This window comes from Hypomesus transpacificus, chromosome 15, assembly GCF_021917145.1.
Source record: "Hypomesus transpacificus isolate Combined female chromosome 15, fHypTra1, whole genome shotgun sequence".
NCBI lineage: Eukaryota > Metazoa > Chordata > Actinopteri > Osmeriformes > Osmeridae > Hypomesus > Hypomesus transpacificus.
The window spans coordinates 10,100,513-10,127,812 of record NC_061074.1 but is presented as its reverse complement, the minus strand read 5'-3'; the positions used below and the strand labels follow the sequence as shown (position 1 = coordinate 10,127,812).

Genomic DNA, 27,300 nt, shown 5'->3' with positions numbered 1-27,300 from the left:
ACAGAAGCTCGGCCAATGAGCTGAGTCTTATAGCCGCTCAATCTTCAGCAGGTACTTCACACACTCACTTTTCCAACATTGGCTATACATAATTTTTTGGACGCCTGAATGTTGCACAGTATATTTTTGGACAATTTCGTCCCAAAAGACTTGTTACATAGCAATTTCAAGATACTATCACGAAGGAGATAAAGCGCTCACTGGATATACAGATGTGATTGCCATTTATCAATACACATCAACCTGTATAGAGAAAGTGTGGTAATTTAATGCGATTCAGTGTGGACTGCGAAACTGCATACCAGCTTAAGGAAGATTACACAGGGGTTTGCATGGGACCGCTGTTGGCTCTAAAATGAAGGGCTTCCACTGTGTGCCGGTCGTGCTCCAGTGTGTTTTCCCTCTATGCTTGCTGCTCGGGGCCAGTATCCCACCTGGGGTGACAGAGGATGTGAGTATGAAATATGCTCCAAGGAAAACGTTGAGCATCACCGACATGTGTGAATACTCTAGATGTTACACAACACTCTGCATGTTTAAGTTTGTAAAATTGTAGCCTGCATTTGTTGTCACAAATTGTCACAACCTATGGGCTGCCTTTTAGGGTAGTGGCGTAAAAAAGATTTTTACAGTTCTTAATGATACAGAGTTTGAAACTGTGTTTTTACCGCTTGATGTATTTTCACGAATACGTCTATTAATTATTATGTGTTTAATGACAGTTGTGACAGTTGTGATGGAGTTCTGAAAGTTGTGATGGAATTCAATCAGCCTCTGTTTTGTCGATTGTGTCAGAGGGGGCGCTGTTATTTATTGCTTTAGCTACCGGATTCTTTTTGTGGGTTTCAGAACAGAAACTTAAATCCACGAGGTGAAGTTAAGGATTTGACGTGGTGTAAACAGAAATTGTGTGTTTTTTAGTAATCTCTTGAAATTCCCCCTTCTCATGATCTTCATCATCATCCTCTTTACAGTAAACTTAAAGCACAACCAGGTGACAAGGAGACCAGAATTGACTCTACTCACATTTGATTGAAACAATACACATGCAACAGTGCAGTAGCCAGTAGGCCTGTTAACACAAAGTGGGGACAAACCAATAGCCATCTATACTGGAGCAGGCTCAAATATTAAGTAGCCGTTTTAACAACAAATGAATTGCATTTGAAATACATCCTTATTACAGTAATACAATGTGCAGAGAGAAGGAAAGAGGGTGATACAAAGAGAGACAGAGAAGGAGAAAAAGAGAGAGAGAAAGAGAGAGACACAAAGAGAGAGAGAGACTGCAAGTTTGCTGTGAGAACCATGTCTGTTGTCTGTATTTGTTTAACAGGACTGTTATCAGGACTAGACATCTGTAAGGCACAGGCTCAGTCTTGTCACTGTTGATGTCATGATAACGAGAGTGTGCTGTGTTCACACAGCATGCCCTGCTCTACTAAGAAGAGGGCCACTGGTGCAATTACACCTACTGTATTTAAGGGATTTATGTCATTATTCCTTTATTTCACCAGGGAGTCACACACACAGTGACTTGCCTTAACAGTAGTGAAGACCACACAGAGAATAACACTTTAGATATACTGTGCAAGTGCACATGCTGGCAATATTTGCCAGTATAATTTAACCGATTCAGATTGGTTATAAGTGCACCACTCAACCATTTCAAGAGCTCTGTATAGCACGGGCCTGGATTGGAGGATGGAAAGAATGAAGCAGTTACTCAAAAAGAACCATCAGAAAGCGTGTATAGAGTCTAGTAGAAATCATGAGAGTGAAGCTTCCTAGGTGCATTATGGGAAAAGGTTTTGTGGTCAGGTGAAACCAAGATAAAGGTTTTTGGCCAAATGTCAGAGCGCTATGTGTTAAGCAAACCTAACATGACATGCCAGCCTTACAGTGAAATAAAGTGATGACAACATCTTGCTGGGATGGTCCTTCTCATCTGCAAGGACTGGGCATCTTGTTCAAAATAAAGGCAGAATGGAGGGTGTGAAATGCATGGAAATACTGCAAGATAATCTGTTTCAGTGCACAAACAAAATGAAGCTTGGAAAGAAATTAAGAACACCAAGCACAAGTACAAGGTCTAATAAACTTTGGGGTGGCACAAGAACAAAAATAATAAACTTTGGGGTGGCACAAGAACAAAAATAATAAACTTTGGGGTGGCACAAGAACAAAAATAATAAACTTTGGGGTGGCACAAGAACAAAAATAATAAACTTTGGGGTGGCACAAGAACAAAAATAATAAACTTTGGGGTGGCACAAGAACAAAAATAATAAACTTTGGGGTGGCACAAGAACAAAAATAATAAACTTTGGGGTGGCACAAGAACAAAAATAATAAACTTTGGGGTGGCACAAGAACAAAAATAATAAACTTTGGGGTGGCACAAGAACAAAAATAATAAACTTTGGGGTGGCACAAGAACAAAAATAATAAACTTTGGGGTGGCACAAGAACAAAAATAATAAACTTTGGGGTGGCACAAGAACAAAAATAATAAACTTTGGGGTGGCACAAGAACAAAAATAATAAACTTTGGGGTGGCACAAGAACAAAAAGGTGAAATTAAACAATTTCCCGGTCAAGGTTCTGTGTCTATATTTGAAAATGGGGTCGAGAAGTGTTGTCAAACTAATTTGAACAACCTGGGGTAAATTGGAATGGGCTAAAATCAATGAATCCATCCACTGTAAGCAAACCTGTTTCAAACATTCCCCAACAGAAAGTAATCGTCACTACATTTTTGTGACCTTCACAAATTCAAAATGTGGGAAAACCACAAAACATAAAACATTCCGTTTCGAAGGTTGTTTCAAATGTGGAGGAGGATGTACTACAAAGAATATGACGCTTGTTAAATTACCTATTTTTCAGGAAATTCAGGAAATGCAGGAAAACTCTTGGAATGTGAAAAAGGAAATTATAGTGAGTAGTAGACCAGGGAACTATGCGCCCCCGCAAAGGAAGTGAGATGGACAAAGACATATAAGGAACAGAAACATTTATCTGACATGTCATTGTCTGTTTCAAAAAGTCACACAAGCCAGTGACCATTTTAACATGATAGCCAAGTCAAATTGGGTCCTTAGCAAAACCTTGATTTGGTATGAGCATGTGGTCTTAATCAACTCGCCTCTGTCCCTCTTCCTTTTTCTGGCCCTGGCCCTAACCCCGGGCCCTAACCCCGGGCCCTAACGCTGGCCCTAACCCCGGGCCCTAACGCTGGCCCTAACCCCGGGCCCTAACGCTGGCCCTAACCCCGGGCCCTAACCCCGGGCCCTAACCCCGGGCCCTAACGCTGGCCCTAACCCTGGCCCTGAACCAGTTTTTATAGCCTTCTCATTCAGGCCTTTGTCATTTTGGACTGTTATTTCAGAGTCCCCCCTATTCAGCTAAAGCCTGCTTCTCCCATCGTCGCCCCAGGGATACCCAGCTGTTGGTTTTCCGCGTGATTTCCTCGATGGAGAATGAGAGAGCACAGCCAAGCCCCTAGCCAGGAAGTGCCCCGATGGGGTACCATGGGATCCAGTCCCCCCCTTGGCTTGGACCCCAGGACTTGGTCTAGGGCAGAGTAGACCAGCTTTCTTATTCTCTAAAGCTGTGGGGGACACCAGCAGGATTGTCCCTGATCCAGAGGTTGCAGGGACACTATCTTGTAAGCCCCCTGGTCCAGAAGACACCATCAGGGGTGTCTCCGGTTGCTGCCAGGAGGACTGTGTCTTGCACATGCCCAGACATGCTGGTCCCATGCTTGCACCAGAGACTGAGTGGCGTTTAAAAAATGTTCTGTTCATACAGACTCACATTGTATTGCTGGTTTCAAAACTAGACAATGTGTAAATGTAAACAGAACACATAGCTCTGGAAGTGTATAGTATATATTATATTGTATTGAATATAGTAATGCCCAATGGCATATACTTTTTAATCAAATAACAGTGGGGGAGTAAGGCAATGATGAGACAAAGTGAGAGGGAAGAGGGAAGAAAGGACATCTGAAATGTTGAGAACACGAGATGACACACTCAGGGTTCTAAAAGGCTTGACATTTTATTGTTCAAATGGTTCTGGAAGTGAACCATTGTTTGATGTAGTAACTGTATGTGAATCTATTAAAGAAAAATTGGGGGAGAGGGATTGCCATAAAGCAATAATCATACAAGCATAATGGTTATGGATGGAACCTTTTTTCTGAAGGAGAAAGAAGAAATTCACTCTTGTGAAGTTTCCCCTCAGAACTAAGGTGGTGTTGGGGAGGAAGTGTTTGACCGTAATAGGCCAGCAGTCACCTGCATACTAGATGCCCACATGTGAACTCTCACATATTGCATTTCTTCTTGTTTTGGAATGTGCTGAATTTACAGCTTTGAAGTTCTGCCATAGGTCTGAAAAAGGTTCTGTTCTCTGGTATTCTCAGAGAAAAGAAGATTGTAATCTTTTTGATCTTAAGAGGGCCACATACCCGCTTGTACCCACTTTGACTGTGTTCAAAAGCAGAATGTCTGTGGGCTGTGTTAGAAAGACGCGGACCAAAAGGTTTCAGTAAATTCGAGGTGTTTGTTTATTCTGAAGATAAATTAAAAGCAAAAAGGAACTCAAGATCTTCCTCTGCAGAGGGAACCTTCTCTCGGTGGACCGGGGACTTGGAAAGGAAACCCCACTTCATCCACTTGGTGATTGCTTCAACCTAGTGGTCCCAAGACCGCACACAACTTCTGACTGAGTTTGCTCAGTTTTGGATTAGCTGTCAAGGCATCTCCCCTCAGTTTTCCATGATTTCAACTCCACCTGCTCAGCAATCATACCTTTTTCTAATCTTCAATCAGCTCCCCTTTCCTTACTTTGACTCATCTTCCCAGTAGTACAAAGACCGGGTTCTCGCCCCCAGACCAGTCAGAGCTTTGTTTCAGCACCAATGGTAGCGACAAACTATTGACAGAGTAGCTCCGCCCAGCCATAAACCAATTCCTGGGCACCCACCTGGCCCTGGGAGGTCTTCGAAATGCCCAATTCCAGTCATCATGGCAGAAGATGCAACCTACACTTGGGTTAACTTACCAACGTGCCACCCTCTTCATCTCCTGGGAGCAGGATTGTTTTGGTGCAAAAACATGTCTTTAGTTCTCTATCTTTTTGTTTGCCCTCGATCTTTTCATGTTCTACATTCTGTCAATCTCCTTTCTTTCATGACCCATGTGGTCACCCTGCACCCACTTATCGGCTCTTCCGTCCTGCAGGTGTGTGCAGGTCTGTATCTGAAGATGAATCAGTGGATCTACTGTTTGCTAGGTCACGAGACAGGAACATAGTCTTAACATCATCCCCAGATGCTGTCAAGACAATAAGAACATAATAAATAACACTTCATCTCCCCCACACACACACCCACACATTCAATTTCAGATTTACATAATCACAGAAGTAATAATAAAAAATGATAATAGACAACAACAAAATCTGAATTGTATACTCACTGTACGTGTCAAGGTTCAGAGTTTTGCCAGATCATGTCAGTTTTGACAAGTACTTTTAATCTGAGAGTGAAAATTACCTGGTTTTAAAGACAAAAAAGACAAAAAACTATTGTCTCTACATTCTTCTACTTTAGATTTAATCTTAATCTTGCTGAAGCATCAAGTTCACGTCTCTTTTATGCCTCTTGGAGAAGTCAGAACCAACTTCGCTCTTCTTTTTTATGCGTTGTGTACCTGGACGGATGCTGTGTGTCTGGATAGAAATACAGATAAGACCCTGTATGGAGGGGCCTGTCTTGTGTCTAACTCTTACCCTTGCCATCAGTGTTGCATGTCTTGCAAAACCCAAACAACCCCTGTGGACAGTGTGTCTATCTTCCTGCATCTCTCTGATTATTCTGTCTCTCCTGCATACAGACAAGCTCATTCATTAGGAACACGCTACAGTCAGTCAACAAAGGGACATTCCGTTACTATAGGAAACAAGGCGAATCAGGCCAGAAGAACCTAAACTTCATTTGAGATTGTCTGCATTCTTGTTGTGTCTGACCTACTTCAGGATGGTTGGTACCTGAGATAAGAGGTCCTGGGATTACATGGTAGACCGAGCCAGAGGCAACACAGGACAGGGCTTTGGGAAGAGAGATGGGGTTTGCAGGAAAGATTGAGACATTGACAATTATTTTATCTTGACCTTGCACATGTATCGTGGTATATACCTGAGAAATAAGTATATAGTGGTATATAACGGAGAAATAAGTTTGATACGGTAATGCAGTCGATTAGGATACATGTTTAGCAAAACAAAATGTTTTTTTTCTCCATTATACAAACATGAAACAGACTACATCAAACTACAACACTTGTGTCACCAGCTTTACTTCTTAAGTTTATTTTTTTCTCACAAAAATTCTTGTTTCTATTTGTTTGTTGTAGTCCTGTAGCTGTGCAGGCGTCTCCAGGTGTCACTGCGATGGAGTGAAAGGCAACAAAGTAAGTTTCCACATGTCCTATTCATCCATCACATAGCTAATTAGCGCCCTTGTATCATTAGTCTTCCTTGTTGTACTTCACACGACCCAGTATAAACTACAGCCCAGCCAGATGGTCTCCTTTCTGATACTAGCCTGAGTCTTGACCTGGGCAGTGCTCTCTGCTGGAAGTCTGAGGTACCGCATTGAGAGGTACCACCTGGACAGAGCTGCTGGCTCAACCTTCACGCACCAGCCAAAGAATATTATTATTGTTTTTATTTTTTATTTTACTTTTGGTCATTATGGTTTTGACAAGAGTACAATCAACACATTTACATACTTGATCAGGTCAATACTTTGAAAACACACAAGTTTCTTCCTGTTTAAGGACTCATTATACCAAGCTATATTATATACTTAAAGTATGCTTACAAAGTATGAGTTCTGACATACTTACATATATTCAAGTTGTCCGTTAGTATGTGAATATACACAATCATACACAAGTAAATTTCCAATTTTGTAGAAAAACATATTTAATAACAATGTATAATGCTCTCATTTCATGTATTTAATTTAGATTTAAGAATACTCTTTTCCCACCTTGCCAAACTCTTCTTATATTATATGACAGGAGTGCTTTTGTTGTTGTTTTTTTTTACAAAAGTAAGAACTGAAATTCAGCTTCTTCTATGGAAAAATAACAGAAATATACAGTTGACAAATGGATACAGTTCCCTCACTTATGTGGTACAACTGCAGTAGCAATAGCCAAGCATTATGTTGTTTAGACCCGGTGACAGGCAGGGCCACCCAGGTGGGAAATACCTTGGATGTGTACAGGTATGTGGTGATGTGTCATGGCACTGGCTGCCAAAGAAATATTGTTATCTGACTGTCACGCATCTGCAGCCTTGTTTATGAATAAAAAAGAGATAGAAAACAAGATTGCAATAAGGAATCTAAAATACTGGTAAAATACATAGTGTGATGACTGTACTATACTGATATCAGTCACAATATTTTTTCCCCATATATTTCATATTTCGATTCGAATTGCCAAGGAGTGCTTTACAAGAGGGGTGTGAAACTTTTGTTTGTGAACAAAACTGGAGATTTCTACAAAGCAAGAAAAAATGCTACCTTCTAATCCAGTGGTTCTTAATCCTGGTCCTCGGGACCCCCTGTCCTGCATGTTTTAGATGTTTCCCTGCTCCAACACACCTGGTTCAAATGAATGATCATAAGCAGGCCACTGCAGAGTTGGATAATGACCCATTCATTTGAATCAGGTGTGTTGGAGCAGGGAAACATCAAAAACATGCAGGACAGGGGTTCCCTGAGGACAGGGTTAGGAACCACTGTTCTAATCTAAATGTGTCTTAACCCTTAAACATAATTTTCTTAATCAGAAGTATTATCTGTTGATTATTGCCATTGAACTGTTCAAACTGAAAATTAAGTGAATAAATATAAAAGCAAAGAAATGTGTGTTTAGTCGATTTAATTTTCTTTTAGTGGGTCACTCTCTCACTGTTCCTCCCTGTAGGGTGAGCGGGGCTATCCTGGTTACGATGGATTTCCGGGGGTTAAGGGTTTCCTAGGAATGGAAGGTCCTCCGGGGCCTCTAGGTCCAAAGGTAGGCCTCCTTCAAGTACCTAAATATGACACTACATCACTGTGTGTGTGTGTGTCTGGGTGAACATGTAGAAGTTATTAACGTGTTTGATACTAACTTTGTATGTTTTTATTCACAGGGAAACATCGGCTTTCCTGGGTTATCAGGATCCAAAGGTTCCCGGGTATGACTGTTTATGTTTCGATACTTGAATTTACATAATAACAGTTTGTGTGTGCAGAATTCTCTTCTGCAGCCATTCCTAAACTAGGGGTGCGACTCCATGAAAGGTAACCTAAAATAAATAAAGGGAAAAGTATTTGTATCTCAAAAACAAGCCAAGAAAGACAGCGAATTGAACTGTAATAAGACAGAACACTGCAGAAAACACAGAAGTTTTGGTCTCTAAATCAACCACCTTACTACACTGTAGCATGTAAAGTGATGCATTGCACATTAGTGAAATTACCAATATTAAAAGTAAGTCAGTCTAACTCTCTGACTTAATCACATCTATAAGACATGCTAACAATTATAGTTTTTTTCTACAGGGACTGCCTGGAAAACCAGGATTTCCTGGACCTTTTGGACAGCCCGTAAGTATGTTAGAAGTATGTAGCCTACACAAATTAGAAGCAAAAACTTTGCCTGCTATTGTTGCAGTTGTAGTTTGAACTTCTTAACTTTTAATTATGGCTTTAGTGTACTGTTGTTTCTGAAAAATGGATATCTGTCACATCGATGTCAGGGTGTTCCAGGACATGAAGGACCTATGGGGCCAACAGGAGTACCAGGATGCAATGGGACCAAGGTGCAGTTTCAGTCCATTTAATATCTAATTACATGAATATTTGTATGATTTCTCCCTGCGCTCCCTTTCACAACCCATTATCAACGTGCCACGTATTTAACAATGACCCTGTCTTTTTTATTTCAGGGAGATATTGGCTATCCAGCACCTCCTGGGTTACCTGGGACTGTTGGATTAACTGTATGTAACTGCTGTCCCTCATTGTGAGCTGTTGCTAAGCAATCAATCAGTCAGCATTTATTTATATAGTACATTTAAAAAACAACACACGTTGAAAGTGCTGTACACACTCAGATCAACACACAGTCAAAGAGTAAGCAGACAACCATAGCTGTCATAGTCGTCTCTCGTTATTGTAGCTTTGCATCAGAGTATCTACCAGCAGGCAGTGGGTGAGTCAGACTCTCTCCACAGTGCTGGTGCCCGGTGCTATTTAGGTGTCGATCTTATACATAGTTTACATCTGCTTTCCTCATGTTTTCCTGCAGGGTGTTCCCGGTGTCCAGGGGCTAAAGGTACCTGTATATATGGATGCACTGATAAATCATTCAGTAATTGTAAGATATAGGGGAGAGTGTTTGTGAGTGGTGTTTTGTTGTCCTCACAGGGAGACTCCTACTACTTCCCAGTACCCCTTGGTTTGAAAGGGCAGCGTGGCGTGCCGGGGAGAAATGGGGGGAAGGTTAGAAGGCCTTCCTGTCTGTTGCTATTTTCACTCCCTTATGATATTACAGCATCAGTAGTTATCTTATATATACATCTTGATATGCTGTGAAACTCACTCATTTTGTGCTTCTTAGGGTCAACAGGGGTTTCCCGGACTGACAGGCCTCCCTGGATCTGAAGGATTGAGTGGGATTCCGGTCAGTTTTCACTTTCATTACTTGAAGGACTTTCATGGACTGCATTATTTTCCAAATACCTGTCCTTTTACAAACGATTTCAATATTTTTACAAATTGCAGCCTGTTCTTTGAATTTTATTTTGCAGGGATTACCAGGGTTACCGGGGTTAGAGGGAGAAAAGGTCAGTTTCTGAGTCATATGTGCTGTCCATGGTTACAGTTGTCCATGATGTCTATCTGTGTCTAACTGCTCGTTGTTCCTCTTTAGGGCCAAGAAGGTCCTAGTCCTGCTTTTCGAGGACCAACAGGACAAAAGGTATACAGGTATTCCTCCCAGTCTCATGGTATACAGGTATTCCTTCCTTTCACGTAGTATGCAGGCTTTCCTCTAAGTCTCATGGTATACAGGTAGCCTATACACCAACACCATTGGAGTATGTGGTACAGAAAACCCCCAAAAGATTAGGGTTTGGGGGGATGGGGGATATCTCACCTTTCAAACAGCCTGAATGATGCATTCACGGTTTATCAGCTAAAAAAAAACATTTCTTTTTACAGCGTAAATAAAACCACAGTAGACATTCTCAAACCACTGGTTGCTTGTCATTCTGATAGTTGTTAAATAATAATATAATAATGTAGCCTGACATAAAGTAGCTTCAGCCTACAGTTTATCATTTCTACTGATTACTCTTGGCTCTCATTTTTACAATAGGCTACTTGGACCTGTGTCTTGACAATAAATGAATAGCATTACATGTTTTACCAGGATAACTGGATCTAATTAGACCGTTGAATGTTTATGATGTCCCTGTGTGTTTATACTTTTGACTGGGGATAACGCTATAGTCTATACAATAATTCTATAGTCAGCCGACTATAGAATGTTGATGTCAGGCTACTGCAGTCTAACCCGAAACGTGTGTGACATTCTTTAGCCAATACATTACATTTTGCTAAATAATTGAAGGGCTAGACAACAAACGTTCTAATGAAACGTTTATCAACCAACTATCCAGATGGAAATGAATGACAAATTGACGTTTGAAGAAGGCAATTTCATATTTTTTCAACCTTGCCATTTCTCTATGCAAGAAGCGCCATCTTTACTTTTTTTTCTTCGTTTTTTTATTTTGATTTAATGGCAGATTGCAACCAACGTTAAGAGGTGCATCACCACCACCTGCTGTTCGGGAGTGTGAACTACACACTATCTAAAGCCAAACAAACATAGACACCACATAACAGGAGGACCCCCTATGTCCTCACCCCCACCCCAGACTCCCAAAGAAAAGAAAAAATAGCCTTTTTTGTAAGAAGCGCTTGCATATCTGATCTTTTGGACAGATAACGTTGTTTGCAGGAACCTACACCACAACAACAATCTCAAAAGACAAATACGATAATAAGATATAAATAAGATAATACCTAAAACGAGCAGCTCAACAACAGTCTTATGTTATAACACAAACGTATATACCCACCAAATGAAAAATACCTGTAACCATACAAGTATCCCTACTTTCCCCTAAAATAGGTAGACTGGACAAAAACAGAAATTGCTCAATCAATAACGATGTAGAAGAATATTCCCGTTGAATTAAAGATGATGGTTTTGCATTTTAATCTGTGTCATGTGAATTGTTTTAGTGCTTACAATAATGGACACATGTTTTGTCAGGGCGACCAAGGGCCTCCAGGTGTACCTGGGCAGAAGGGCATCAAGTTGTATGCAGAAGGCCCCAAAGAGCTGAAGGTATAGCACTTAATTAGGGTTAGTTTACTTTTATGTTTTGTTTCAAGACTCAAATATCATATCAATTGGTTGTTTTTTTTTGCAGGGGGAGCCAGGTGATGTTGGGGATAAGGGGTGTCGAGGCCTGCCTGTGAGTACCACTGAGTTTCCCCAGAATCCACTTTGACTTGAGAGACTAGGCCTTGTCCACTAATTCAAATCCCAATGATTTTTGTGTTTTTATTTGATGACATTAATTTCAGTTCAGTCAAGACAATCACGTATTAGATTTGAGCATTTATTGTTACATGACATGGACATGTAGATTTGACTTTGGCGGAGTGGATGATCTAAGGGAAGCACTCCCTGCCTCCTCGATGCAACACATACATACATGACATATGAGGCAGGGAGCAATAGAGATATAATCCCCCTGTTGGATAGATACACAGACAGCATGGGGGAGAAGGGGACGGTGGAGGGTGGCAGCAGCACTGATCATACAACGACCGGGGTGAGTGTGTGCATATCCGCGCGTCTTTTAAAGACGCCTTATTGGACGTGGCCCAATGGATATGCGCTGCTACATGGGTGTGGTAGTGGGTGGAGTAAGGAAGGTGGAGTAAGACGCCTTACGTCCCCGATAACGCGCGCTGCCCGATTGCCCTGCCAGAACTAGCTGCGCTTATTTAGTCTTTTTTCCATTAAACGCTTCTGTTTCTCCTCAGGGTTTTCCAGGTCGCCAGGGTTTTAAAGGAGATAAAGGCGACCAAGGGGTCCCAGGGTCATTGGTAAAACAAACCTTACATGTGTTGAAAATCATATTTAATAAACATTAATCATGTTATGGACAATGTGATTGTGCATTGGTAGATGCTCACACCGAAGCTTAGTTCACTCTGGTGGGTATAGTCACACAAACTAATTTGTTTGAAACCGGCACGTCTTTTAGGGTAAACCAGGAAAGGAAGGCATTCAAGGGGAATATGGATTTCTGGTAATTACGCAGTTAACTGTCATTCAGTCAAGCTAACATACTGTAAGCTGTCATCTAGTACAACAGAAATCATACAACCTGTCTGTTTGTGTAATCTCTGTCTATCTAACATGTTTTTTTTCTTCACTTAGGGTGAAAAAGGTGAAACGGGCTACCTGGGGCCTCCTGGGATTCAGGGGTCAAAGGTTAGTTTTACCGACCACATTCAACCAATCCAGAATTCCTTCACACAGCGAGTTATCCTTTGCTAGCTGTTTTCGGTACTACACTGACTGTATGGTGACTTTGTGTTCAGGGGGTGAAAGGAGACGTTGGTTCTTATGGACCTCCTGGAGATGTGAGTGATAAACCGTCAACATTATTATAGTTGTATCATTTATCAGACCCATTATCCCCAGCTTAGTGAGTGTTGACTAACATTTGAAGTCATTTTGATTCAGGTGGTCCGTGTGTTGGTGAAAATAAAAGGGCAACCAGGTTTTCCTGGTCTCACTGGCCGTCCTGGCCGTGTTGGTGATCAAGGTAATAATATTTACTAAGCCCTATGGGTCCTATAGTTTCCCAATATGGAATTATGGGAACCATACTTTAAATCTGACAGAAGCACAGAAAAGCATTGAAATTTGATCATTTGATAACTGTAATACAAAGGTGGCAATGTGTCGCTCAGATTTAAATCACTACTGAGCGTCTCCATAAATCGTATTACTTCATAATCCATTAGACTTGTTACCAATTCAAAAATGATGGCCTTAGTTTTGTTGGATGAACTAACAAACCTGTTGCATGTTTCCCAGGTGATTCATGAATTCACATTTGCAATACTGTTTTTCTTACTGTTGTATTACAGGCGTAGTTGGTTTTCCTGGAGTGAAGGGTGCATCAGGTAACATTGTGTTTGTTCTTTCTAGTGTCATAATAACTTATGCTTGAGTGATCGCAGTGAACATTTAGTCATTTAGCGTACGCTCTTATCCAGAGCGTTTTACTGTAAGTACAGGGACATTCCCCCCGAGGCAAGTAGGGTGAAGTGCCTTGTCCAAGAACACAAGGTCATTTTGCACGGTCGGGAATCGAACCGAAAACCTTCTGATTAATAGCCTGACTCTCTAACCGCTCAGCCATCTGACCCCCCAAACAGATGCATACACTCACAGATGTTCTTTCTCCGCGTGTGACTTTCCCATCTTCTGTTTTGTTTCTCTCTCTATGTCTCACATAGACACATTGATTAATGCAGTGTTTTTTAGGGCAGTCCATACCTGGACGCCCAGGAAAACCTGGTGCTCCAGGAACGCCTGGTTTGCAAGGGACAAGAGGAGAACCTGCCCCCAATATCATCGGACCCCCTGGGGCCACCGGCCCTCCAGGAGACGAAGGTCCTCTTGGTGATCCTGGTGACCCCGGAATCACAGGTAACCAGTTTTGTCCTTCAGTAGTGGCCATACTGGGACAGCGAACTTCTTACTCACAGAAGAGAACCTGTAATTGGACTAAGCTTCATCCACAGATAACAGTAACAGTGCACCACCCGGTCCTAAAGGCCTCAAAGGTATCAGGGGAGTTACTGGCATTACAGGAAACATTGGTGAAGGAGGTAAGCACCCTGACTACTATCCCTATGGTGTAATCTCATGTGTCTCTTTAATTTGGACATCATAATCAGCATGTTCTTATGTTACTAGGTGAGAAAGGAGATGTCTGTCGAATATGTACTGAGATGAATATGCAACCGGGGCCTCCTGGTCCTACTGGGGAACCAGGCAAGCCAGGGGAGACAGGTAAGACACCTGGACACATTTACATTACATTTACATTTAGTTATTTAGCAGACGCTCTTATCCAGAGCGACTTACAGCAAGTACAGGGACATTCCCCCCGAAGCAAGTAGGGTGAAGTGCCTTGCCCAAGGACACAAAGTCATTTGGCACGGCAGGGATTCAATACGGCAACCTTCTGATTACTAGCCCGACTCCCTCACCGCTCAGCCATCTGACTCTCGACAGGACACGACAGTAACCTAGCTCTAATGGATCCTCATGATTCTTTGGCCTTCAGCCCATAGTCTGTATGAGGCTCTGGGAGGTCAAATTGTCAACATGGTTAGGTTGTCACAGTGTGGAAAGATGTTGCCCATTTTTCTCTACTGTGGACGTTACTTAGCTTTATTTATGTGTCCAGGTCAGAATGGCCCTCTGGGGACGAAAGGGTACAAGGGCACGAGTGGTCTCACTGGCCCCCCTGGTCCTCCGGTACGTTAACCTTTATTAATTGACCTGTATTTCCCTGTTTAATTTGACTCATATTTAACTGACGTTGCCGTGGTGAAACACTTGGTCCTTTTCACACAGGGTCCCTTTGGAACCCCGGGTATGCATGGATCAACTGGATCCAAGGGAAATCCAGGCTTCATCGGCTCGCCAGAGAGTCCAGGTCCGACAGGCTCCCCTGGAAGTCCAGGGTTTCCTGGCTCAGATGGAGATGAAGGCATCCCTGGATATCCAGGCATCAAAGGCCCGCAAGGCCCGAAAGGAAACCCTGTAATCACATTCCTTATTCTCTTTATGAGTACAAATATGAATGCCATATTCACTCAACTCTTATCATATGATCATTACTTTACACATTTTGTGTTGTATGTGCAGCAGAAAGAGACCTGTGTGTTTTCTAAAGGGACCTCCAGGAGCCAAGGGGGACCGGGGCACCGCTGGGGAGGATGGCCCCCGTGGACGAACAGGGCAGATAGGGGTCCATGGGCCTCCTGGGTTGGGGCTACCAGGGGACCCTGGAGAGAAGGGTAACCTTGGAATACAAGGCCTGAGAGGGAGAATTGGAGACCCAGGTAGGTTTGGCTCGACTCATCAAATCTGTGAAGGTCACCCAGTTGTCTATTACATGACATAACCCACCCCCCCCCCCCCCTCCCCATCTCTCAGGAGAGAAGGGCGAACAAAGTGAAACCATAACAACGCCAGGGGACCCAGGAAGGAAGGGAGAAAAAGGGCTGGCAGGCAACCCTGGACCTCTAGGTGAGTGCATCTTCTTTCTGTCGAGGCTCTCGCAAACAAGAGAAGGGAAAACACACTGCATTTACCATTACCTATGATCTGCGCTGTTATCATTTGCAATGTAGGCAATCCTGGTATCACTGGGTATGTTGGCTTCCCTGGCCAGATGGGGTTGAAGGGGGAGAGAGGACTGTCTGTGCAAGGCCCTCCTGGAGAAACAGGCTTTAAAGGTTAGATAGTTATTTTCCGTAAGCTATGCTCTAATAGGCAAACTCTCATTCCTGTTTATCTGGTGCTTATCGACATGTCCATCCATGTGGCAGGTGACAAGGGCCAGCCAGGCGCTCCTGGTTTCCCTGGCTTTGGGATCATGGGACGGCCTGGCCCTTCAGGAGCACCTGGGATGCCAGGTCCCAAGGTGTGTGTGTGTGTGTGTGTGCACACGTGTTAGTGTGTGTTTGTGCACTATACTGGTTATCTGTGTTTCCATTGGGTGCCATCATGTTGTTTTTCAGGGTGATTTCCGCACAGGCCTCCTAGGGCCTCCCGGTCGGCAAGGCAGCCCAGGAGAGGATGGGGCTCTGGGGGCAACGGGAGATTCTGGCCTGCCTGGGCTGGGTGGTCCTCCAGGTATACCTGGAACAAATGGACAACAGGGGGACAGAGGTTCGTTTATCCACACAGGAATATATTCAAATCAAATTTTCCTTTGTGCAATCAATGTCACAGAGGGCTTCACATACGCCCATAGAACTGCACCTACACCAACCTAAATCCTCAAGTAAAAGAAGAAAAATTTCCCAGGAAAACTGGTCAACCCCAAAAAAACGTGAACAAAAGTTTCAAAAGGTTTGAAACAATATTTGAAACAAATGTTTTGAAAAGTTGACAAAAAGTTGGTGAAAAAATGAAAATGATTTCCCCTCAAAAGTTTTTAAACTAAAAGTTTCAAAAGGTTAAAAAAATATAAAAAAATGATTTCGATCAAATGTTTAAAATAAAAAAAGCATTAACCCTAACCCTAACAAAACGGAAAAATGATTCTAAGAATGTTTTTGTTGCTCTGCAGGCAATACGGGACTTGTTGGGTTGCCAGGTTTGTCTGGTGAGTCTGGGGGGTGTAACCCGGGAGCCCCGGGATCGCAGGGACCTGTAGGCATCAGAGGAGTCATCGGCTTCACAGGTACAAACCACATGTACGGATACACCCCCCCTGGAGAGACAACTACAGTACAGTATTCTTTACCCCAGAGTTTAGGCACACTGTGTTGCAGCTATATAAACAAAACCCTCTTGGTCTGAAGATACTGAACTGTGTATTTATGTCAACAAAACATGTTTTTTTTTATTTCTTCAACACTCTGTGGCAGGGGTGTCCAACTCCGGTGTCCTGCATGTTTTAGATGTTTCCCTGATCCAGCTCACCTGATTCTAATGAATGGTCGTTATAACAACCCATTTAATTGAATCAGGTGTGTTGGAGCAGGGAAACATCTAAAACATGCAGGACAGGGGCCTTCGAGGACCGGAGTTAGACACCCCCTGCTCTATGGTAACACTACAGTGTGCAGAGCAGTAATGGTCCAAATCATGGTCCAAAATCAGTGTAAGGTGAAGTTGAGAAGATAATCAATCATCAGCTATCTGTTGGCCCCCTGCCTATCTGTCCCACCAACAGGACCCAGGGGCTTTAAGGGGCTGCAAGGGGATCAAGGCCTGCCTGGGGAGGGGATGCCTGGGCCTTTGGGCATGTTTGGACCACCCGGCTTTGATGGTCCTCCAGGCCCAAGAGGGGCTACCGGCCTAAAGGGCTTCAGAGGAACAGATGGGGCACCAGGGGTTACAGGTCAGACAACAATCACGTTCATCCATTCAAGCAAGGCCGTAATCATAATACATATTGAGGGGGACACATCCCACCGAAAATATTCAAATCTGGTCTAAATGTCCACCCTAATATATTAATAATGAAAATATAAATGTGCTACGCTACGACAGGCAACCACGCACGCTGTCCGAAATGATCATAAAAAATGTAATTCGTCCCCCCCAATGTTGACTACATGGCTACGGCCTTGCATTCAAGATACAGTATATCTCAACTGGTGTTGCTTTGTGATGCTAGTTATTAATCCTTTTGGGATTTGAATATGAACCACCGTTATGGAAAAAGTCTGTTTGTGTGTTCTGGCAGGACCTGCGGGAGATGTGGGGCCGTCGGGGGTCTGTGGTACTCCAGGAACAGATGGCAAACCTGGGGTTGTTGGAAGACCTGGCCCCAAAGGTAACTCTTAACCTGAGCCAAGAGGTTGCATGTGCCTGGTTGTCAACACCGGGGTGGAATATTATATTGTATATGGACTGGCATTGAGGTGTTTAATGAGACTACAGTAAATGGGATTTTGTTTTTTGGATTTTGTTTGTCGGGTTAATTTGACTGTTGTTGTTCTATTGTGGAACTGTACTCCATTGTGAATGCTGAATATTATTGAATGAGGTGGCTTTTACTTTTTTTATGTTCCTGCACTAGCACAAGCCAAACCATTATAACACACACACACACACATGCACGGAGGTTGGTTGTGATGCTAGTTCTTCCTGTCCCACCAGGGCTAATGGGGGTAGGCGGAGCCAGAGGGCCAGCTGGACCACGGGGCTTGGTGGGAGACGTGGGGCCGAAGGGTTCTAAAGGTTTATCAACTGATTTCGAAACATTCGGAGATCCCGGAGAAGCAGGGCCTCGGGGTAAGCATCTCATCATTCCAACCCAATTTTACGGCGCGACGGAAATTACAGATTACAGAAATTACAGATTACAGAAATTACAGATTACAGAACTAGATAAAATCCTATTTATAAGACAAATTTCACACGTGCTGTGGCTTCATTGCAATTGACTCGATGACTTGACGATTAAAGACCACAGATGGTTTGTATAAAAAGTTGAACAGGTTTTCTAAGCCCTTTGTGATGTTTTTAGGATCCTCAGCACAAAATGGGCAGAAAGGGGAGCCAGGACTCGCAGGACCGAGAGGGGAAAGCGGGAGGACCGGAAACCCAGGGAGCAGTGGGCCTCCAGGTTCGCATCAACACACAACCTTACATTTACATTTAGTTATTTAGCAGACGCTCTTATCCAGAGCGACTTACAGTAAGTACAGAGACATTTTCCCCGAGGCAAGTAAGGTGAAGTGCCTTACCCAAGGACACAACGTCATGTGCACCGGCCGGGAATCTAACTGGCAACCTTCAGATTACTATCTCAATGCTCTACCCGCTCAGCCACCTGACTCATCTATCCCAGGGGTGTCGAATCCTGGTCCTCAGGGGCCCCCTGTCCTGTATGTTTTAGATGTTTCCCTGCTCCAACACACCTTATTCAAATGAATGGGTTGGGTTATTTATCATTACAAAGGTAATTAGTGTGCAGCAGGGGTCAGAAACACAGACACAGAACAGCATTGCCAAATGTCAACAACATTATACAACACAGGACACACAGTGGAGACACGCCTTCCCGCAAACCCAATGACAGGGTCCAATTGGGACAGTAGCCTACAACAGGAATCCAACAAAATGGCCATAGACAGGAAAATAAAATAACTTGTCCTCCTGTTATGTGTCAACCATGCCTCATGTGGTCCTCCTACCTCACATCCTGTTTAGGTCCCCCTGGAGATCCTGGCAGAGATGGACAAAAAGGGGCTCCAGGTTTACTTGGAATTCTTGGTGCTCAAGGAGACATGGGGTTGCCAGGTAACCATCTAATCTAGGGATGCACGATATATCGGCGGCCGTATCGGTATCGGCCACAATTTCCATATCGGTGCATCCCTAATGTAATCGAAATCAACATAATGGACTTGCTTCATTATATAACATTATTCATAATATAATATTTATTACTGATTGCATCAGTTGTGCTGCCATGTTAGCGTTAATGTAATCTCCGCTGGTTACGTGCTGATGCGTTTGGTACGTTGGTTTGGTCCTGACCAGGTGTGAAGGCTGAGAAAGGTGCGACAGGTGTCCGTGGAGCAGCTGGCTCATCTGGTACACCAGGAATGAACGGACCTAAAGGGGCTAAAGGAGAGGCCGGCCTCCTTGAACCAGGCACCCAGGGGAGACCTGGGGAGAAGGTACAGAAGTATAGCCCACAGACATGGCAGTAGCATATGTACCTGAGGACTGACAAAATATTATACATGTACTGTATGTTGGGGAGTTTATAAGTGATACATAAAAACTAATGTTTAGATCATATTGTAATTATATTTATACAGTTTGAAGATTAAACACAGCATGCAGTTTTTATAAAACATGGCAGCAGTGCCAATGACTTCCATAACGAATGTGATCTAGATCAAGAAGGGAATTCATTGATAATCAACAAAATGTGTTTCGAATGAAAATATATATTATACATTATTTGACTGGAATCAAATCCTCTGCACGTACCATATAGTAATGCATCTTCTCTGTGTCCTAGGGCGAGCCAGGGTTGCCGGGAGTGACAGGAGAGATGGGGGAGAGGGGTGATACTGGAAGGTTTGGGTCTCCAGGACCTTTAGGCTCCACAGGGCCCAGAGGGAGAGAGGGAATCCCAGGATCTCGAGGTTTTTTTTTTTTTGTAGCACATGTATCTGTTATACCAGCCAAATGCACAGTATGCTATTCAATCCTGGCTTGCATTACAAGTACTAAGTCCTTTCTGTCTGTATGCCACATTTCATATCACTTTAGGAATACTTATCATTATCATGTGGTGCTGAAATGACAAAGGATACTATTCTGTCTGTCTTTCTCCCTGTCTGTCTTTCTCCCTGTCTGTGTTTCTCCCTGTCTGTCTTTCTGTCTCTCTCTCTCTCTCTCTCTCTCTCTCTCTCTCTCTCTCTCTCTCTCTCTCTCTCTCTCTCTCTCTCTCTCTGTCTCTCTCTCTCTCTTGACTCTACTAGGCAGCCCAGGGCCCTCTGGGGAGAAAGGTTTTGATGGACTTCCTGGTTCTGGTGGTTGCCATGGCCAGAATGCCCCGCCAGGTAGATCACATACAAAACTACCAAAGCTTCTGCTGCATAACAATATGGCGCCGTTGCGTTTGAGCTTCTGGTGTTCAGATCTCTGACCATCAGCCGCCATCACTCTCCATAGGGAACCAAGGGCTTGCAGGGGACCCGGGTGCAGCTGGGCCCAGAGGGAGCCAGGGCAGGGACGGCATCCCTGGACCGGCAGGAGAGAAAGGGGACATGGGAGGTTAGAGAACTGTCTGATCATTCACGGCGCAAATCCGACAGGCATAGACCCAAACTTCTAGTTCTGCGATATGTATGACCCTAAACATAACATGATTTTGCATCATCATCATCTGCATGCTTGCTTGCTGTTTTGACAATTCACGGTACAGAGGCAGCAGGCATGCATGTATTCGTAAAATACGCCATAAACAGTATATTTATACAATATATCAAATACAGTAGTGTTAAATGAAATACTGAATGAATGTGCATCCCCTGCCTGCTTGCTTGCTTTTTGATCATCTGTTTTCTCCTCAGCCCCCGATGTTGGGCCAAGAGGAGCAGATGGACAGACAGGCCAGCCTGGTGGGATCCCACACACTAAACACAGAACATCTGATTTGCCGTTCATATGCACCATTGCATTTCCCACCTAAAGCTATTAGAACTGCCATTACTAATCCAAATGGAAATTACATCTAATTAAAATCCTTCACAGGACTGAAGGGGGACACGGGCTTCCCTGGGCCCTATGGTCCCCTTGGTCCCCCCGGGTCTTTAGGGGACATGGGCCCCCCAGGCCTGCGTGGTCCCCCAGGCCTCCCTGGTAGTCCTGGTCAGAATGGAGTCTGCTTTGAGGGGACAAAAGGGGAACGTGGCCCAAACGGTGGCCTTGGAGTCCCAGGTACTGTAAATCCAGTTACTTACGGACACACACACAAACACATGAACATACACACACACACATACACACACACAGACACACGTACACACACAAATAAGCCCCTCACATATTTTTCCACTTACGCAATTAGTAAGTGGAGAATTATGCAATTTGTCCACCCACATGGTTGAGCCGATCTCACCAACTTCCGGATTTATTGTGTGATCAAGATACCAAATGATTGTAATTTTGCAAGCGATGGACTATATAGTTACTCTCTACATTGGAGAGATGGACTATATAGTTACTCTCTAGACCAGAGCAATAGCTGGTACCACACCACTTTAAGGTTTCCTTGTTTGCACTCTTTGTCTTTTGTGTAGTTGTTGATCCTTCTGATCCCTGTCTCCCTGTGTGTAGGAATGCAGGGCCCTCGTGGGCCCCCAGGTCCTCCGGGGCCAGGGTTCAATGGCGATAAGGGGAACAAAGGTGCCATGGGCCTTCTGGGTACGCCAGGGTACAGAGGAGACAGTGGAGAGCAAGGCAGTCCGGTGAGTTCTACTACTAAACCGTCCTTTAGCTCTCTCTTATACATGCAGACTAAAGGATAAAAGGTATACGTATGGTGATAAGTTGCAACAGGGAAGAGAGACACCTTTTTGCAGTGCCACTAAACACCATGTTTCCTGATAGGGTGTCGATGGAAATCCTGGTTTTTCTGGGGACAAGGGTGCAATGGGTGTTGTTGGAACAATGGGGCCCGATGGTAATTCACAATATGTAGCACCATAACAGTCTCCCATCCAAATGTGTGTTCTATATGCATCCAAGTTCACCATTATCCTTTCAGATCTCTTAAAATAAAATGTTCTAAAGGAATAAAATATTATACTCTGAAAACTAGACATTCACTGACCCTAAACACATTTTATACTATTTTATATATTCAAATGATACTAAATAATGGCCACATGTCAGATATGTCCTGAGTAATTACTTTTATATTGAATTTGGTAAAGACTTGCTGGTTTCCTCTCCTCAGGTCAGAAAGGAGACGCAGGACTTCCTGGGGGAGCAGGTGGTCCTGGAGAGAAAGGATCACCGGGACAAAAAGGTGCAGGACGAACATTTTCACAGTACATCAACGTATTTTCACACCGTCATGAGCAACCACTTACAACCTAAGATTTCTGAACAGGGGATTTTTGTTTCTGTTATGTGCTGCTGTTCCGCAGGAGCAAAGGGCCGTGCTGTCGTGGTTGATAAGAAGGGGGTCCCTGGAGATCCGGGTGTGCCAGGGCTTGCAGGGCCCAGGGGAGAAACCGGAGTTCCTGGAGCTCCAGGGAGACAAGGATCAGAGGGTACGAAGAGCTGAACCTTCATCAGCATGACTTCATTAAGATGGGTGCTTTAATATAAATGCATTTTCCCTCTCCCCCATAGGTCTCCAAGGCCCTAAAGGGGACTTTGGTTTGAGTGGGCCAAGAGGGTATGCCGGTTTCCAGGGAGATAAGGGAGACAGAGGCATCCCTGGACCACAAGGTGGCTAAACAATGCCTCTATTTTAATCTTTACTCAACAACAAAAAATCAGCTTTGTTGTAGACGAAGACAAACGCATTCTAACCCAAAAAAAGATTCAAACTACTTTGTCTTTATCAGGTATACAAGGTGAGCCAGGGTCTTCAGGAGCTAAGGGCCCCAGAGGGACCCCGGGCCCCTACTACCCTGGCCCCAGAGAGGACGGGTTCCTGTTCAGCAGACACAGCCAGGGCAGGACCGTTCCCCAGTGCCCAAGAGGAAGCAGCCTGATCTACTCCGGATACTCTCTCCTCTTCATTAACGGCAACAACAGAGGACACGGTCAAGACCTTGGTACGGTCTCTCTTTCTCTAACACACAACATCATCATTATATGGTACGGTCTCTCTTTCTCTAACACACAACATCATTTGTTATATGGTACGGTCTCTATTTCTTTAACACATGCGCACATAACATCATAGTTATGTGAGTTATATCACAACAAATCATTATAACCATCATGGTGTCCTCGTTCTGCTGCTCATCCTCTATAGGTACCCTGGGCAGCTGCTTACCTCGCTTCTCCACCATGCCCTTCCTCTTCTGCAACACCGACAGCACCTGTCGCTACGCCTCGCGCAACGACTACTCCTACTGGCTGTCCACAGCTGAGGCCATGCCCAGCGACATGGCCCTGATATCCGGAGACTCTCTCGAAAAATATGTCAGCAGGTGAACTTAACCCTGGTCAACAGTTTAACTGCTATTTCACAGATGCTAGAGATACCCATGATGTAGGTGTAAATGAAAAAAGTTATGTTGATAAAGAAATCCTTAATGCAAATACATAATAATATAGTTTGTGTTGATTATATATATATATATATATATATCCAACCAAGGGGCATTCAAGGCATGTACAACCATTTTGTGGTAGTTGTGACAATATTTTTGTGGTCATAAATTGTTGTTAAGGATGCACGATATATCGCCGGCCATATCGGACGAAAATGTTCATATCAGTTCATCTCTAACTGTTGTGTTTCCTGTCCTGCCTTAGGTGTGCTGTGTGTGAGACCAAAGCAAACGTGATTGCTGTCCACAGTCAAACCGTACAGGTCCCCTCTTGTCCGCTTAGTTGGGTCCCCTTGTGGACTGGCTACTCATTTGTCATGGTAAGGATGAAGAGAAAGATCGATAAACGCTACCAAGACACCACACATTCTGAAATGTTGAAACGTATGTGTGTGTGTGTGTTTGCGTGTATGTTCAGCAAACGGGCGCTGGAGCAGAGGGTTCAGGGCAGCCTTTGGCCTCCCCAGGCTCCTGTCTGGAGGAGTTCCGGAAAATTCCCTTCATCGAGTGCCACGGACGAGGGACTTGTAACTATTACACTGACTCTTACAGCTACTGGCTGGCTTCCCTGGACCCTAACAACATGTTCAGGTAAACATCATATTGCACCCTATGCATCTTTAATTCCTTTTACTGAAGTGTAACTGAACGCAAGTGTGTTCTCCACCCTTCCTCTGTACAGTAAACCTACGCCTCAAACAGTGAAGGGGGATTGCCCAGGAAGCATTGTCAGCCGTTGTCAGGTCTGTATGAAGCAGTAGCAGCCTTAGCAGGCAGCCTGGAGACTGGAAATGCATTGCTGCCCTTGAGCCACAAAGGGTCAGCACAGAAGTCAAATCAGTTTATGACCTCACTTGTATTAGGAACGTTTCTGACTTGACTTGTCTGCAATAATTTTCAGTACGATTGTCCGTTTGTTTATTTTAATATGTAAAGGGTTTGGACTACTCATGATAGCTTAGGAAGTAGTCAAGCCTTTTGATTACGTTTGAATGAAAATTAACTGCCTGTCAAATTGCCTGACTGCTAGACTAATGTGGGTGCTTCGTAATCCTGGTGCTATGAGTACTATACAGGTCACCTATGGATGCCTGATAGCAGAAGCAATACAGAAGTGAAAACAAAAAGCTTTTGTTGGAGTTTTCTTTGCGTATTTTTTGTTGTTTGTTTTTTTTTGCCCCTCAAATGTGCTTCTAGAATTGCCTCAACTCTTCAGGACGGACTTCCAATGTGTGTTGTTACACTAATGCAGGATTTGTTATCATCGAGTCACAAAAAGCACACCATGCACAGAGGTCTATACAGAAATGTTTTGGAATTATGTTGTCAGTTTTCTGTGAATAACTTGACTGGCCAACACAGATCTCATAGCTCAATGCCACGTCCGAACACCGTTCGGATGGTTTCTAACACCATCTGCAAGTCAGCTGCAGTCACCTGTGCTCAGCTTTAGATTTAGTTGCTGAATGGAAGAAAATCCTGCATTTATGTTTCGACTGTCTGATGTCTGTTTTGAAAAGAGGAGTGAAGGCAGTTATAGAAGCAAAGTGTTACCAACTCTGTATTAATGCCTATGATTTTGAAATGCAAGGTTTGTCAAGCAGGTGTCCACATAGTTATTTTGGCCATAGGCTATAACTCAGCTCATTCCGTCTGTCTACATAGACTGCACTGCCTTGATTTGGTTTTGATATTGCATCATCTGGACTTTCCAGATCAACCAATAGTGTTGCAGTGTTATAGAGTAATATAATAATGTGAATTTAATCACTATTGAACCTCTGGCCAAAAGACTACACATGGGCAGTACCAGAATTGATGATCCATGCATTATATGTCCTCACCACAAATTTAACATGTTGGTGGTAGTAATGTTGTATAATACTTTGAATTTAAAGGTTTTTATTGCTGAGGTTGGTTTAACAGAGTTTGTAAAAGAATGCCTGACACAGTGAAACTGTATTTGTGTTGGATTTACTTACATTTCTTAACACTGTAAAATGTTATACTTTTGTTTGTATTTAAAACATGTGTTTTTGACAGGAAAGTTTAGTAACGTTATTAAGAATTTCCTACCAAACATGTCTATCATTGTCTAGATTTGCATTGCCTAGACAAAGTATCCCCCCTTAACCTTTCCCTGTTTTTGTTGTTCCACACACAAGGCTCCATAGTAACAAATAAAAAACATATTTTATAAACGTTTGCAAATTTCCCAAAAATAAAATATCATTTTAAAAAGTATTCAATGATTTAGATCTTTCAATGCCTTCTTTGTAGAGACAGTTTGGCAGCAGTAAATCTGAGTCTTCCAATGACTGTGTGCACCAGCTTTGTACGGCAATTTCCTTCATGCAGATCCTTTCAAGCATTTCTGTCTTAAGAGACTTGTCCTGAATCCATTGGGCTGCTATCTAGTGCGCTTCATGTCATAGTCATGCTAATTAATGCATGCAGGATTAATCTCAGAAGATTACAGAAGTACCCAGTGTCAAGCAAAACGTTCAAATCAGACACTTCCATGTTTGTCTCATCAGAACAGATCATCTTTTTCCTCATGGTTTCAGTTAGGTGTAAGAGTTCCAGAACTCCAGTAGGGCTATCGTATGCCCTTGCCTGCCCTCCTACTTGAAGGCTCTCCCATCTCTGCAGAGGAAAAACTCCATTACAGTGACTATTGGCTGCTGACCAATTATGTTATTGCCTAGTTAATTTGTCTACTTCAATCTATAGGAAGTGTATTGTTGGTTCCAAACTTCTTGCAAATATGAACCTTTGGAATTTTCAGAAGGTAATTTTTTAACACCCTTTTTTTAAGTAGTGTCTTACTTTAGCAAAAAGTTTTGATACTTTTGTAACTAAAATATTGATATAAAAAAAATAAATACATTTGTAAAACCGTGTTCACAGTTCGTTAGTATTTGAATATAGATTTACATAACTACTCTTTCATTTGAATTATAAGTCAAACGGAACTAAAGGTGATCTGTTTTGAATGTATTTTCTCTGGTCACTTGTCAACTTAACATATCTTTAGTTGCTGATAACAGTGGATTATTTTATATGGCTTTTGTGATTAACATAATAATTAAGGTGGAACTAGACTGAGCATCAATGGTTTATGGAAATCCTTCACATGCCTGATAGTTTGGTTGCCACAAGGTGGCAGTCAAGGCATAAGTATTGTCTGCGGTTAAGATCTCACCGCAAACAAGCACATCAGTACAGCACAGATATACAGCTTCCGGTGTTTAGTTGGAAAATTAAACAAAATGTCTGTTGAATACCAGCTTGAATTTATCTTTTTTTTTTATAATTATTTTTAATAGTGATAGGAAACACAGTGTAAACTACTGAAAATTCAAAATGTGTATGTGCTTAGGGTTCAATTATATTTCCAACCCTGAGTGTGTGTCTAACATGGTTAGTTTGTTCTATGATTTTAGAAGACTAATAAGCAGATCCTGCTGAATTAAGATGTCTAAGTGAGATGTGTGGAAAACTATTTTAATTATTCCACTTTAATTCTATTAAAGCCTTGTCTTGCAGTG

At 43.0% G+C, this 27,300-nt stretch overlaps 1 protein-coding gene across 1 annotated transcript; it reads left to right on the top strand.

Moving 5' to 3' along the window:
- Nucleotides 1-29: 29 nt before the first annotated feature.
- col4a3 (collagen, type IV, alpha 3) lies at nt 30-27,300 on the top strand. Its single transcript, XM_047036544.1, has 52 exons — nt 30-451; nt 6,426-6,482; nt 8,013-8,102; nt 8,221-8,265; nt 8,633-8,677; nt 8,830-8,892; nt 9,019-9,072; nt 9,381-9,407; nt 9,500-9,574; nt 9,693-9,755; nt 9,883-9,918; nt 10,005-10,052; nt 11,418-11,492; nt 11,578-11,622; nt 12,200-12,262; nt 12,424-12,468; nt 12,600-12,653; nt 12,764-12,805; nt 12,909-12,990; nt 13,319-13,354; nt 13,719-13,883; nt 13,979-14,065; nt 14,154-14,249; nt 14,650-14,720; nt 14,820-15,008; nt 15,142-15,310; nt 15,405-15,497; nt 15,602-15,706; nt 15,800-15,894; nt 15,992-16,142; nt 16,546-16,659; nt 17,155-17,322; nt 17,671-17,760; nt 18,087-18,221; nt 18,457-18,555; nt 19,143-19,232; nt 19,476-19,615; nt 19,966-20,092; nt 20,432-20,512; nt 20,625-20,726; nt 21,026-21,073; nt 21,207-21,392; nt 21,792-21,922; nt 22,065-22,137; nt 22,414-22,485; nt 22,607-22,732; nt 22,815-22,913; nt 23,033-23,245; nt 23,449-23,626; nt 23,955-24,069; nt 24,168-24,340; nt 24,432-27,300. Exons 1-52 carry the CDS (start codon nt 356-358, stop codon nt 24,508-24,510), a joined length of 5,001 nt encoding a protein of 1,666 aa, XP_046892500.1. The 5' UTR covers nt 30-355; the 3' UTR covers nt 24,511-27,300.

Bases quoted from the DNA above. Each gene is read 5' to 3' on its own strand.
- col4a3 (XM_047036544.1), top strand. From the start codon at position 356: ATGAAGGGCTTCCACTGTGTGCCGGTCGTGCTCCAGTGTGTTTTCCCT. The intron at 15,498-15,601 runs GTGAGTGCATCT...TTTGCAATGTAG, and splicing joins AGGCAACCCTGGACCTCTAG to GCAATCCTGGTATCACTGGG. The intron at 21,393-21,791 runs GTACTGTAAATC...CCCTGTGTGTAG, and splicing joins CGGTGGCCTTGGAGTCCCAG to GAATGCAGGGCCCTCGTGGG.